The sequence below is a fragment of the Quercus suber genome, unplaced genomic scaffold (genome assembly GCF_002906115.3).
Source record: "Quercus suber isolate HL8 unplaced genomic scaffold, Cork oak 2.0 scaffold_294, whole genome shotgun sequence".
Taxonomy (NCBI): domain Eukaryota; kingdom Viridiplantae; phylum Streptophyta; class Magnoliopsida; order Fagales; family Fagaceae; genus Quercus; species Quercus suber.
Window position 1 is genome coordinate 28,255 of NW_027069750.1, and position 14,952 is coordinate 43,206.

The 14,952-nt window shown below is 34.9% G+C and overlaps 3 protein-coding genes across 4 annotated transcripts in view; 2 read left to right on the forward strand and 1 right to left on the reverse strand.

Annotated features, from left to right (window-relative positions):
- Positions 1-1,582: 1,582 nt before the first annotated feature.
- On the forward strand, positions 1,583-6,099 carry LOC111991767 (pentatricopeptide repeat-containing protein At5g01110). Of its 2 annotated transcripts, none has more exons than XM_024023571.2 (5): positions 1,583-1,692; positions 2,645-5,148; positions 5,256-5,317; positions 5,411-5,503; positions 5,673-6,099. In XM_024023571.2, the coding sequence occupies exon 2, from the start codon at positions 2,858-2,860 to the stop codon at positions 5,093-5,095; it is 2,238 nt and encodes a 745-aa protein (XP_023879339.1). In that variant the 5' UTR covers positions 1,583-1,692; positions 2,645-2,857; the 3' UTR covers positions 5,096-5,148; positions 5,256-5,317; positions 5,411-5,503; positions 5,673-6,099. The 2 variants fall into 2 exon arrangements, with proteins under 2 accessions (XP_023879339.1, XP_023879340.1); XM_024023572.2 differs by having other exon boundaries at positions 1,592-1,692; positions 2,629-5,148.
- LOC112001681 (pentatricopeptide repeat-containing protein At5g01110-like) lies at positions 1,592-11,088 on the forward strand. Its single transcript, XM_065782220.1, has 6 exons — positions 1,592-1,692; positions 7,161-8,064; positions 8,568-10,168; positions 10,275-10,336; positions 10,430-10,522; positions 10,692-11,088. The coding sequence occupies exons 2-3, from the start codon at positions 7,453-7,455 to the stop codon at positions 10,113-10,115; spliced, it is 2,160 nt and encodes a 719-aa protein (XP_065638292.1). The 5' UTR covers positions 1,592-1,692; positions 7,161-7,452; the 3' UTR covers positions 10,116-10,168; positions 10,275-10,336; positions 10,430-10,522; positions 10,692-11,088.
- Positions 11,089-12,649: 1,561 nt separating this feature from the next.
- Positions 12,650-14,952, reverse strand: part of LOC111991764 (annexin-like protein RJ4) — a gene marked incomplete in the record, with an annotated part of 7,053 nt that continues 4,750 nt past the window's right edge. The window contains 3 exon segments of the mRNA XM_065782221.1: positions 12,650-13,663; positions 13,752-13,841; positions 14,041-14,253. Coding sequence (XP_065638293.1) covers positions 13,460-13,663; positions 13,752-13,841; positions 14,041-14,253 — 507 coding nt within the window.

A 14,952-nucleotide genomic window follows, 5' to 3' on the forward strand; every position in this document is an offset into this window, starting at 1 on the left:
TGTGCATGTACTACACTTTCTCGAACACAAAATCTTATGATATGCACTAAGGTGTTCATGATTGGCTAGTAAATAGTGGTGAGATAATTATTTATATCTTTCTCTTATAATTTTTTAGTCCTTAAAATCAAAAGCATATGATTTCCAAGTCATGATCATGTGATCAAAAACTATAAACAACTCACACACAACATGCACTACATAGCTAAAACTAGTAAAGTACAGAAAAATAAGCCCATCCAAGCTAATCAAGGTACACAGGCATGTAATGCTTCTACATAGAAAATATTTTCACTAGCCAACCAAAATTAGATCTTTTAAGAATCCTTGCAAGATTATCTTAATCCAATTATAGGTTGCCATATGTCTAACAGCACACTAAATTCTTGTTCCCCTTCTCACATAATAGTGTATATTATTAATTAAATTCATTGTGAGATTGCCATTCATATGAGAGGAAAAAATACACATTTATAGTCCATTTGGGATCCACTTATTTTGCTGAAACTAAAAACCTTTTGTTGAAAGTACTGTAGATAAAGGTAAAAATTAGTTGAGATAGTACAATGAGACTCATGAATAGTACTAAAAAGCGCAATGAAACTCATAAATAGTACCAAAAATAAACTGAATAGTAAAATAAGTTGGCAAAAATAATTTTCGCCAAACGCATATTTATTATGTTCTCGAAGTACTAAATAATTACACTATGTAAAAAAAAAAAAAAAGTCCAAGATGTAAATTTATGAATGGTGGGTACTTGGGATAGCTTTTGTGAATGAGTTTTGCTCTCAGTCACACCTACTCAAGAATTAAAAATGTCTTAGGTGTTTGTCCATAATTGATTGAATCACTCAATCAAAATCGACTGTGACCCTTCGGGTCAAACTAGGTTGGTTGGGTGGATCAAGTTATGTGAGTTAAAAATTTTGGGATGCCCGGCAAAAGGATGTATCCTTGGTGTTTCTTAATGAAATCTCATACTTTACCCAAAGAAAAATTTACATTCTTTTTCACAGCTTTAATTGATGCATAATAAAATGTAGTATAAATGAAGTCCAAATTTTCTATCCCACTTTTCCTGTTTCACTATATACTTCACAAATAAAAACATGCCACATATCCATTTAATTTATTAAATGCTAAATTTATGCCTTCTATTATTTCAATTTCCTAAAATAAATAAATAAATAGCCCATTATATTTAGGAAATTGAAATAATAGAAGGCATAAATTTAGCATTTAATAAATTAGATGGACATATGACATGTTTTTATTTGTTGAGTATATAGTGGAGCTGGAAGAGTGGAATAGAAGATTTGGACTCGTATAAATGATGGGTCAATATGAAAATAATATTACTTCAATCATAACTTTTCTCCATAACAAGTTATAAAAAACTTTGTAACCCTAACATCACTAATTAAGAATTGGTTAGTACTAAAAATGTGGATAGTGTTTGACATCGTGATAGAAAACTTATTAGTTTTCCTAAAAAGCTTGAAACACACATATTTTCATCAACTACTCGAAAAATTCAAAACCCCTTAAAACCCGAACCCACCCCGAGTCCGACCCATCCCATAATTCAAATTAGTCTCTTCTTTCTTTCCTTCTGTTATCTCTCATCTGAGGTCTGTCTCTGTCTCCTCTCTGCCGTCGCCGCCGGTTGTCTCAGCCTCCGAATCTCAGGTAAGCATTGGATATGAATCTCAGATATTCATTCTCTCTCTCTCTCTCTCTCTCTCTCTCTCTCTCTCTCTCTTCCTTAACATGAATCTAGGATATGTTGATTTCACTTGCTTGTTAAAGAATGAAACTTTAAACCTGTTCAATGAAAACTAAAGCAAAAACATCATGTGGGTCTGAAAATTTATGGTGTATTTTACTTTCCCCAGTTGCCCAGTTGATATGTTCTGTACTGATATGCCCATATTCCATTTTTCTTTTTTTGATATTATTTTATGGAGAAAAGAGTAAATCTTTTGAGAATTTCCAATTGGGTTTGATTTTTTTCCTCTGATTATTTTAATTAGACATAGTCATTTATTTTGGTAGCTCACTAGGATTAGTGTAGGACTGCACTTCTTGTTTTTACTGCACAAAGAATTTTATTATGATTTTTTTTTTTCTACGGTGTTTTGAAGTTGTGTTACTTGTGATCAACAATGAAACAGCAGTTTTTCATTGTCTTTGGACAATGAACGGTTTTGACAAACGATTCAACATTGATTTTAGAGGTATCGTTGTGGTGTGTTGTGTTAAAACAATGGTTAGATGATTTTAAATTCAAAATTTTCTAATAGATTAAGCTTTTGGTACTATCAGTAATTTATTATGTTGATTTAGATTTTCCGTCTCTACTATAGTAAAAGGTATTATACTAAATTTTAAAAGATTTTTCCGTATATTTTGTTTAAAAAGGGTCACAAGTTTGAAGAAAAGGAGGAGGGCTGATGGCCAGTGTAAAAGTTAGTCACTTTTTTTTTTTTTTTATGAATGATTGCTGTGAGCGAACTGAAGTGATGTGATTATGGATCAAAAGTTTATGTGTAATTACCCAATTATGTTTGATATTGAACATATTGATTGGTGATTAGATAATGACTGACACAAGCATTGTAACAGTGATCTTTCTTGATAGGTCTCAAGTTACTTTTGATTCAATTGTGAAAATCAAAAAAATTAAGGGGTTTCCATAGCCAAAAGATAAGGAAAGGTGGGGAAAAGTGGCAACTACTAAAGGAAAGTAAGGAACATGAAATGGCCCCAGAGTCCGGTCTTGGTTCTTCCATTGTTGTTTGCACTTCGCAGCTTTCAAATGAAAAAACCAACCTAGCAAATCTTTCAGTTCCAAATGGCGACTCAACGGCTGCTTTTCCAAAAACCCTTTCTCAGAGTCAGAACCTTAACAGCCTACACAAGACCTTCATTCCATGCCCAAGCTTATTCTCACAGTCCTCACTCCCTCTCTTCTCCTCCAAAGCCTGACTCCAACCATGACCTTAGAACCCTCCAAACCCAGGAAGAACCAACTTCATCAACTCCTTCTGTATCAGATTCTTTCTTGGTGGAAAAGATTCTTTTCAGCTTAAAGCAAGGTAATCCCAGTCCTTTGCGTAACTATCTCTTTCGGTTAAACCCTTTAGTTGTAGTTGAAGTTCTTTGCCGCTGCCGTGAAAATTTGCAACTGGGTCAGAAATTTGTTGACTTAATTGTGTTAAATTGTCCAAACTTTAAACATTCATCACAATCTTTGAGTGCAATGGTTCATGTTTTGGTGCGTAGCCGGAGACTGTCAGATGCACAATCGTTGATTCTTAGAATGGTTAGGAAGAGCGGAGTATCAAGGGGTGAGATTGTTGAGTCTTTGGTTTCAATGTGTGATAATTTGGAGTGGAGTTCATTAGTTTTTGATTTGTTAATTAGGACTTATGTGCAAGCTAGGAAGTTAAGAGAAGGGTCTGAGGCGTTTCGTGTGTTGAGAAGTAAAGGATTTTGTGTTTCTATCAATGCTTGTAATAGTCTTCTTGGTGGGCTTGTGAAGGTGGGGTGGGTTGATTTGGCATGGGACGTGTATGGGGAAGTTGTTACAAGTGGGATTGATTTGAATGTTTATACACTCAATATTATGGTTAATGCATTGTGTAAAGACCAAAAAATTGATAATGTGAAGATCTTCTTATTGAAAATGGAAGAAAAGGGGGTTTTTCCAGATATTGTAACTTATAATACACTAATCAATGCATATTGTCGTGAAGGGCTATTAGATGAAGCTTTTGAAGTAATGAACTCAATGCCAGGAAAGGGCTTGAAACCAGGCCTTGTCACTTACAATGCTATCATAAATGGTTTGTGTAAGAAGGGAAAGTATGCCAAAGCAAAGGAAGTATTGGATGAGTTGTTGTGGAATGGTTTGAGTCCTGATACTACTACTTACAACACACTTCTCGTCGAGAGTTGTAGGAAGGATAATATTTTGGAAGCTGAAGCGATTTTTAATGAAATGTTGCATCGTGGTGTTATTCCTGATTTAGTTAGCTTTAGTTCACTTATTGGGGTTTTTATGAGGAATGGGCATCTTGATCAAGCGTTAGTGCATTTTAGAAATATGAAGAAAGCTGGCTTGGTTCCGGATAATGTGATTTATACTATTCTTATAGATGGGTATTGTAGAAATGGCATTATGTCAGAGGCTTTGAAGATGCGGGATGAAATGCTAGAGCGGGGTTGTGTTATGGATGTGGTTACATACAACACCATTTTGAATGGGTTGTGCCGGGAGAAGATGCTTGCTGATGCAGATCAGTTCTTCAATGAGATGTTGGAAAGAGGTGTATTTCCTGATTTCTACACTTTCACCACTCTCATTCATGGGTATTGTAAGGATGGGAATATGAATAGAGCACTTAACTTATTTGATACTATGACTCAAAGGAATCTCAAACCTGACATAGTGACATACAATACATTAATTGATGGATTTTGCAAAGTGGGTGAAATGGAGAAAGCTAAGGAGTTATGGGTTGATATGAGCTCTAGAGGGCTTACTCCCAATCACATTTCGTATGGAATTGTCATTAATGGATTTTGTAGCATGGGCCATGTATCTGAGGCATTCAGCTTCTGGGATGAGATGGTTGAAAAAGGTATCAAACCCTCTCTGGTGACTTGCAACACTGTAATAAAGGGCTTTTGCCGGTCAGGTAATGCATTAAAGGCAGATGATTTCTTGAGAAAAATGTTGTCAAAAGGAGTTGTTCCTGATAGCATTACATATAATACTTTAATTAATGGCTATGTAAGAGAAGAGAATATGGACAAAGCTTTTGTTTTGCTTAACAAGATGGAGAAACAGGGGCTGTTTCCTGATGTTATTACATATAATGTAATTTTGAATGGGTTTTGTCGACAAGGTAGAATGAAAGAGGCAGAACTGATATTGCAAAAGATGGTTGAGAAAGGTGTAAACCCTGATAGATTCACGTACACCTCATTGATAAATGGACATGTGAGCCAAGACAACCTGAAGGAGGGATTTCGGTTCCACGATGAAATGCTACAAAGAGGATTTGTGCCTGATGATAAATTCTAACTGTATCATATCATACTGAGTTCATTTGGCTGCATGCCAGATAGAAACTGAAGGTGGGATGAGTTCTGTTTACATTCTTCATTCTTGCATTATTGTGAAGCCTTTTGGCTATATTTCTCTTTTGTTTATGTATTGAATATTGATCAAGGCGTGTTTGCAGGTGTTAAGAAAGCTTAATTGGAATCCTTGGACATAAGCGTCATGTAATTGCTTATGATGAAGGTGAGGTTACCCATGTCTTGGATAAGCCTTAAGATTGTTTTAGAGATGAATATTTGAAATATTGAATATTTACACATATAGTTTCTCCTACAGGGGGACTTTGGATAAAAGAATGGTGGACTAGAGAATTCGATCACATTGACTTGCTCTCAGAAATGAAGAGTTGACAATCATGCATTTGTAGAGGTATGAATTTTTGTCATTGTTGGCAAATATTAGATTACAGTCTTTGTCCTTCCAATGTTTAATTATCTGATGCAAGTGATTTTGCATGGGCTCGCAGTTTCAGTTTCGTAATTGTTATTGCTATATTTATCTAGCAAGAAGTAAGTTTTTTGTTTTATATATATGTCAGGGTCTGGTTCCATGTCAACTGTGCAGTGCCAACTTGCGAGGGGAATGTCAATCTGAAATTTGCTTTGATGCATGAGATACAAATGTACCGTTGAAGATAACATGCAATAATTATGATCTAACTAAGGGCTTGTTTCATGATCATATGCACACATGAAAAGTTTCAAGAAAGCGTAAAGTATTCCACTAAGATGGATACTGATTTAGACTTAACAATATTTTCTAGATTCTGTAGCTCAACAATTTTCGTTGAAAATTTTGAGCTTTATCAAATATCTTCTATAGTAGTCCTAGTAGTCCCTTGTCCATAGAGGCAGGTGCTGAGGTGCACATATGCTCACACATGCCCTTTTTTTTTATTTTCAATTATTGAAAGTAATGTCAGTGTTTTAGCACTCATTTTAATTTGATACCAATATTTTTGTTTAGCATCTTGATGTTGAATTGTGGTAAAGAGAGACAGTGCAATGTCTATGCAGTCCTCGAAGATTATTTCTGCAGGGTATGAAGCCACAACCAGATAAGAAGGATATCAATTTTTTTTTTTTTTTAGTTTTAATTTTTATATCAAATTTTATGAATCTCAGATATTCATTCTCTCTCTCTCTCTCTCTCTCTCTCTCTCTCTCTCTCTTCCTTAACATGAATCTAGGATATGTTGATTTCACTTGCTTGTTAAAGAATGAAACTTTAAACCTGTTCAATGAAAACTAAAGCAAAAACATTATGTGGGTCTGAAAATTTATGGTGTATTTTACTTTCCCCAGTTGCCTAGTTGATATGTTCTGTACTGATATGCCCATATGCAATTTTTCTTTTTTTGATATTATTTTATGGAGAAAGAGTAAATCTTTTGAGAATTTCCAATTGGGTATGATTTTTCCTCTGAATATTCTAATTAGACATAGTCATTTTTTTTTTGTGGTTCACTAGGATTAGTGTAGGACTGCACTTCTTGTTTTTACTGCACAAAGAATTTTATTATGATTTTTTTTCTTCAGCGTTTTGAAGTTGTGTTACTTATGATCAACAATGAAACAGCAGTTTTTCATTGTCTTTGGACAATGAACGGTTTTGACAAACGATTCAGCATTGTTTTTAGAGGTATCATTGTAGTGTGTTGTGTTAAAACAAGGGTTAGATGATTCTAAATTCAAAATTTTCTAATAGATTAAGATTTTGGTACTATCAGTAATTTATAATGTTGATTTAGATTTTCCGTCTCTACTATAGTAAAGCTATTATACTAAATTTTAAAAGATTTTTCCATATATATATATATATATTTTTTTTTTAAAAAAGGGTCACAAGTTCAAAGAAATGGAGGGCTGATGGCCAGTGTAAAAGTTGAATGATTGCTGTGAGTGGAGTGATGTGATTATGGATCAAAAGTTTGTGTAATTACCCAATTATGCTTGATATTGAACATATTGATTGGTGATTAGATAATGACTTACACAAGCATTATAACAGTGATCTTCCTTGACAGGTCTCAAGTTACTTTTGAGTCAATTGTGAAAATCAAAAAAATTAAGGGGTTTCCATAACCAAAAGAGAAGGAAAGGTGGGGAAAAGTGGCAACTACAAAAAGAAAGTAAGGAACATGAAATGGCTCTAGAGTCCGGTCTTGGTTCTTCCATCATTGTTTGCACTTTGCAGCTTTCAAATGAAAAAACCAACCTAGCAAATCTTTCACTTCCAAATGGCGACTCAATGGCTGCTTTTCCAAAAACCCTTTCTCAGAGTCAGAACCTTCACAGCCTACACAAGACCTTCATTCCATGCCCAAGCTTATTCTCACAGTCCTCTCTCCCTCTCTTCTCCTCCAAAGCCTGACTCCAACCATGACCTTAGAACCCTCCAAAACCAGGAAGAACCAAACTTCATCAACTCCTTCTGTATCAGATTCTTTCTTGGTGGAAAAGATTCTTTTCAGCTTAAAGCAAGGTAATCCCAGTCCTTTGCGTAACTATCTCTTTCGGTTAAACCCTTTAGTTGTGGTTGAAGTTCTTTGTCGCTGCCATGAAAATTTGCAACTGGGTCAGAAATTTGTTGACTTAATTGTGTTAAATTGTCCAAACTTTAAACATTCATCACAATCTTTGAGTGCAATGGTTCATGTTTTGGTGTGTAGCCGAAGGCTGTCAGATGCACAATCGTTGATTCTTAGAATGGTTAGGAAGAGCGGAGTATCAAGGGGTGAGATTGTTGAGTCTTTGGTTTCGATGTGTGATAATTTGGAGTGGAGTTCATTAGTTTTTGATTTGTTAATTAGGACTTATGTGCAAGCTAGGAAGTTAAGAGAAGGGTCTGAGGCGTTTCGTGTGTTGAGAAGTAAAGGATTTTGTGTTTCTATCAATGCTTGTAATAGTCTTCTTGGTGGGCTTGTGAAGGTGGGGTGGGTTGATTTGGCATGGGACGTGTATGGGGAAGTTGTTACAAGTGGGATTGATTTGAATGTTTATACACTCAATATTATGGTTAATGCATTGTGTAAAGACCAAAAAATTGATAATGTGAAGATCTTCTTATTGAAAATGGAAGAAAAGGGGGTTTTTCCAGATATTGTGACTTATAATACATTAATCAATGCATATTGTCGTGAAGGGCTATTAGATGAAGCTTTTGAAGTAATGAACTCAATGCCAGGAAAGGGCTTGAAACCAGGCCTTGTCACTTACAATGCTATCATAAATGGTTTATGTAAGAAGGGAAAGTATGCCAAAGAATGTGTGATAATTTGGAGTGGAGTTCATTAGTTTTTGATTTGTTAATTAGGACTTATGTGCAAGCTAGGAAGTTAAGAGAAGGGTCTGAGGCGTTTCGTGTGTTGAGAAGTAAAGGATTTTGTGTTTCTATCAATGCTTGTAATAGTCTTCTTGGTGGGCTTGTGAAGGTGGGGTGGGTTGATTTGGCATGGGACGTGTATGGGGAAGTTGTTACAAGTGGGATTGATTTGAATGTTTATACACTCAATATTATGGTTAATGCATTGTGTAAAGACCAAAAAATTGATAATGTGAAGATCTTCTTATTGAAAATGGAAGAAAAGGGGGTTTTTCCAGATATTGTGACTTATAATACATTAATCAATGCATATTGTCGTGAAGGGCTATTAGATGAAGCTTTTGAAGTAATGAACTCAATGCCAGGAAAGGGCTTGAAACCAGGCCTTGTCACTTACAATGCTATCATAAATGGTTTATGTAAGAAGGGAAAGTATGCCAAAGCAAAGGAAGTATTGGATGAGTTGTTGTGGAATGGTTTGAGTCTTGATACTACTACTTACAACACACTACTCGTCGAGAGTTGTAGGAAGGATAATATTTTGGAAGCTGAAGCGATTTTTAATGAAATGTTGCATCGTGGTGTTATTCCTGATTTAGTTAGCTTTAGTTCACTTATTGGGGTTTTCATGAGGAATGGGCATCTTGATCAAGCGTTTGTGCATTTTAGAAATATGAAGAAAGTTGGCTTGGTTCCGGATAATGTGATTTATACTATTCTTATAGATGGGTATTGTAGACATGGCATTATGTCAGAGGCTTTGAAGATGCGGGATGAAATGCTAGAGCGGGGTTGTGTTATGGATGTGGTTACATACAACACCATTTTGAATGGGTTGTGCAGGGAGAAGATGCTTGCTGATGCAGATCAGTTCTTCAATGAGATGTTGGAAAGAGGTGTATTTCCTGATTTCTACACTTTCACCACTCTCATTCATGGGTATTGTAAGGATGGGAATACGAATAGAGCACTTAACTTATTTGATACTATGACTCAAAGGAATCTCAAACCTGACATAGTGACATACAATACATTAATTGATGGATTTTGCAAAGTGGGTGAAATGGAGAAAGCTAAGGAGTTATGGGTTGATATGAGCTCTAGAGGGATTACTCCCAATCACATTTCGTATGGAATTGTCATTAATGGATTTTGTAGCATGGGCCATGTATCTGAGGCATTCAGCTTCTGGGATGAGATGGTTGAAAAAGGTATCAAACCCTCTCTGGTAACTTGCAACACTGTAATAAAGGGCTTTTGCCGGTCAGGCGATGCATTAAAGGCAGATGATTTCTTGAGAAAAATGTTGTCAAAAGGAGTTGTTCCTGATAGCATTACATATAATACTCTAATTAATGGCTATGTAAGAGAAGAGAATATGGACAAAGCTTTTTTTTTGCTTAACAAGATGGAGAAACAAGGGCTGTTTCCTGATGTTATTACATATAATGTAATTTTGAATGGGTTTTGTCGACAAGGTAGAATGAAAGAGGCAGAACTGATATTGCAGAAGATGATTGAGAAAGGTGTAAACCCTGATAGATTCACATACACCTCATTGATAAATGGACATGTGAGCCAGGACAACCTGAAGGAGGCATTTCGGTTCCACGATGAAATGCTACAAAGAGGATTTGTGCCTGATGATAAATTCTGACTGTATCATATCATTCTGAGTTCATTTGGCTGCATGCCAGATAGAAACTGAAGGTGGGATGAGTTCTGTTTACATTCTTCATTCTGCATTATTGTGAAGCCTTTTGGCTATATTTCTCTTTTGTTTATGTATTGAATATTGATCAAGGAGTGTTTGCAGGGGTTAAGAAAGCTTAATTGGAATCCTTGGACATAAGCATCATGTAATTGCTTATGATGAAGGTGAGGTTACCCATGTCTTGGATAAGCCTTATGATTGTTTTAGAGATGAATATTTGAAATATTGAATATTTACACATATAGTTTCTCTTACAGGGGGACTTTGGATAAAATAATGGTGGACTAGAGAATTCAATCACATTGACTTGCTCTCAGAAATGAAGAGTTGACAATCACGCATTTGTAGAGGTATGAATTTTTGTCATTGTTGCCAAATATTAGATTACAGTCTTTGTCCTTCCATTGTTTAATTATCTGATGCAAGTGATTTTGCATGGGCTCACAGTTTCAGTTTCGTAATTGTTATTGCTATATTTATCTAGCAGGAAGTAAGTTTTTTGTTTTATATATATGTCAGGGTCTGGTTCCATGTCAACTGAGCAGTGCCAACTTGCGAGGGGAATGTTGATCTGAAATTTGCCTTGATGCATGAGATACAAATGTACCATTGAAGATAACATGCAATAATTATGATCTAGCTAAGGGCTTGTTTCAGGATCATATGCACACATGAAAAGTTTCAAGAAAGCGTAAAATATTCAACTAAGATGGATACTGATTGAGCCTTAACAATGTTTTCTAGATTCTGTAGCTCAACAATTTTAGTTGAAAATTTTGAGCTTTATCAAATATCTTTTATAGTAGTCCTAGTAGTCCCTTGTACATAGAGGCAGGTGCTGAGGTGCACATATGCTCACACATGCCATTTTTTTTATATTCAATTATTGAAAGTAATGTCAGTGTTTTAGCACTCATTTTAATTTGCTACCAATATTTTTGTTTAGCATCTTGATGTTGAATTGTGGTAAAGAGAGACAGTGCAATGTCTATGCAGTCCTCGAAAATTATTTCTGCAGTGTATGAAGCCACAACCAGATAACAAGGATATCAAATTTTTTTAATTTTTAATTTTAGTTTTTAGTTTTAATTTTTATATCAATTTTTTTTCCTTAAAAGGTGTCAGACACAGCGTTGAGAAAGGATGCAGATAAGAATAGCAAAAATCACCTATTCGATTGATCAGAATCTGAACAGCATAGATATGAAGGAGATTAAAACAGGAATACAATAGCCAATTTGGGGTTCCTTTATCCAAGAAAATTGCAAGAGGTTGCTGATCAAAAAGATGGGAATTAGTCAATCTTTAATGGTTTGATAAAAAAATTTATCTCGTTATCAATATGTCTGATTTTCATAAAACCAAATGGTATTATTTGCATCAACCTTCTTTAGCCTTATAATTGGATGATATGAACATTTATGATTTTTTTTTCTTTGCTTATATGTCTGATTTCGTAAAAACAAATGGTATTATTTGCATCAACCTTCTTTGCTCTAGTAATTTGATGATATGAACATTTATGAATTTTATTATTGCTTTGGAATGTGAATGAAAAATAAAGAAATAAAACTCTAAAACCATTTAGAGTTTAGTAGGATGATTTGTAAACATTATCTACTTCAACGATTTACGACCTTTCCCTCCTTCCTCTTCTTCTTTTTTGAAATGCCATTAGACAATTATTTTCCTTATGAAATTTTATTATGACGGCTTGGTTTGGATGTGGAGATGGTGAAGGAAAGGTCAAAAATTACTAAAGTATTAAAGATGAAACCTTATTGTTTAAGCAATCTCAAACATCTGTTTCATCAAAAGCATTTACTCTTGTTTAGTGCCGTGATCAAGAAGGTGACATTATAGCCGAGTGGAATTAAGGTGATTAAAGGTATGTAAGGTTATTGGTTGGTTTGTCCATGTTTGAATAGAGTCAATCTCTGCACACTCAACCTTGGATTGAAAGGTCTCCTCCTATCCATCATGGATGGATTCTATCCCATACTAAAAAATTGAAATGAAAGGACATTGTCTTGATCCATGTTAATTTAAATATATCATGGCAAATTCAGGCAATAGAAACTATAATAGGGAGTTTAATTGTGACTAGTACTTTGAAAGTATTGCACAAATGTGTGTAAAATATGCTCAATTACATGAGACACTTGTTCAATGACAAGTTCCATCAAAAGAAAGTTTTTCATCCCTCGAGGTGTTTAGTTGTGTAAGAGAAAAATATTGGATAAGGGGGAAAAAGATGCATCAAATGGTAAGAACTAAGAAGGGAAAGAAATTGAGGCATCTGTTGAGGAAATTAGTGCGCTAGTTTGTTTCTTTTGGGGAGAAAGGAGAAGGAAAAGGAGGATCTATATTTTTGCAAGGAATTTGTTGTCAAGGACATTTAATTATAAAGGATGCATCAAATGGTAATTGAATCTATGATTTAAGGCATCAACTGAGGAATTATTCAAACTAGGACATACTAAACCATAGGGATCTTAAAAAGCCAAGATAACATATATAGTCACAATACATAGAAGTTCAAGACAACACCATGGAAAATAAAGACTCGAAGCAACAAAGTCCAACTCATAAACACCACCATTCATGACATAAATTCTAAAATTCCCCATAGGAAAGAACCTTAATCTTCCTTCCCAAACAGAGTGAGCAGGAACTTCTTGTAATCCCCTGTTGTTTCCTTGGACACTGCATGATCAAGGGCTACACTGTTCCTTTCATAGTAAAGCTCCTTGAGGTCTTTCAAGTCCTTCTCTACTGAGGAATTATTCAAACTAGGACATACTAAACCATAGGGATCTTAAAAAGCCAAGATAAGATATATAGTCACAATACATAGAAGTTCAAGACAACACCATGGAAAATAAAGACTCGAAGCAACAAAGTCCAACTCATAAACACCACCATTCATGACATAAATTCTAAAATTCCCCATAGGAAAGAACCTTAATCTTCCTTCCCAAACAGAGTGAGCAGGAACTTCTTGTAATCCCTTGTTGTTTCCTTGGACACTGCATCGTCAAGGGCTACACTGTTCCTTTCATAGTAAAGCTCCTTGAGGTCTTTCAAGTCCTTCTCTACTGAGGAATTATTCAAACTAGGACATACTAAACCATAGGGATCTTAAAAAGCCAAGATAAGATATATAGTCACAATACATAGAAGTTCAAGACAACACCATGGAAAATAAAGACTCGAAGCAACAAAGTCCAACTCATAAACACCACCATTCATGACATAAATTCTAAAATTCCCCATAGGAAAGAACCTTAATCTTCCTTCCCTAACAGAGTGAGCAGGAACTTCTTGTAATCCCTTGTTGTTTCCTTGGACACTGCATCGTCAAGGGCTACACTGTTCCTTTCATAGTAAAGCTCCTTGAGGTCTTTCAAGTCCTTCTCTGCCCTCGTAACAATCACACGAGTAAGTGTATCCTTATCAGTCCCAGACCTTTTGATTGCATTGCGCAATACCTATAGCAAAACAACTCAAGCTGAGTCCAACTAGTACTACATTATTGGAAAGAAGTGAGAAATTTTCTAACTTTATATGAAATTTCACCTTTTCATAGTACTTCTTTGGGTCATCAATGCCTCGGATGGCAGCATGCAGCGCCTTTTGGAGCACATTAGATTCATCTTTCAACAACATCTGGGGAAAAAAATTCATGCTTAATTAATATTATGATTAGCTTAAAATATTTGAGTGAACATTAAAGTTTAGACTCTTTTTACAGTTCATAGAACTCTGAGGTAACTTGCTTCTTTAAGCACTAATAGTGTTAAGAAACAACTTGTTGCATATCTAATCATGGTGTTTGATGCATTTTCTTACATTTCAATATCTGTACCTTAGTGATGGAAGTACCATGCTTATCTCTATAGCGGTTAAAAGATGCCTTGAGTTGTGCCTTGCTCCTTGTTGTCAGGATCCTGATAACTTCTTCATGATTAAATATTTTGTCTTTGATAGCTTCATGAAGAATATCAGCTTCAGATTTTGCTAATGTTTCATCTATCTCAGGGCCATCATACCGGTAAGTAGTCACTAGGCCAACAAAGAACTGTAACAGTCCAAAAAGTCAGAAAGCTCCAAATTATCTTAACTTAATATAGGGCACATTAAAATCTTACTCTTTAATTCTATGAAACCCTAATATTTTTTCCTTTTCTTTTTGCCAAAAACAAAGCCCAATACATTTTTTGTGGTGTTTTGATAATAATTTTTTAATGGGTAAGTTATAATTTTCGTCTATGAAATTTGATATAAGTTCAATTTTGGTCCTTCTTGTTAATTTTGGTCCTTCGCATCAAGTTTATCCCAAATTTTAGGAAATAAAATTTAATTTACATTTTTCTAGTTTAACATATAATAAAAATACTATATGAAGTTTAGCTCCTAAGTTGCATATAGGTATATCATGCCACCAAAAGTGATGAAGATAGGCAACTTCATAAGGAGTCTGCTTGTTTAGCATTAGTGATCAGTCTTTTCTTAGAGAAAATATCTCCTGCGCCGAACGTATGAGACTGATGCCTCATTGGACCCACATGTCAATGAGACATTGGTCTCACATGTTCAGCACATAAAAGATTTTTCCCTTTTCTTAGGTACTTTGTCTCCACACTTTTCAATCAAGTTGTTTTTATTTATTATTAAAAAAACATATTATTATAATTGGAGGAGGGAGATTCAAACCTAATTGTCTCCATTATAAACACTAAGAAGTACCAATTGACCTAAGAGCATCGGCAATAAAGGC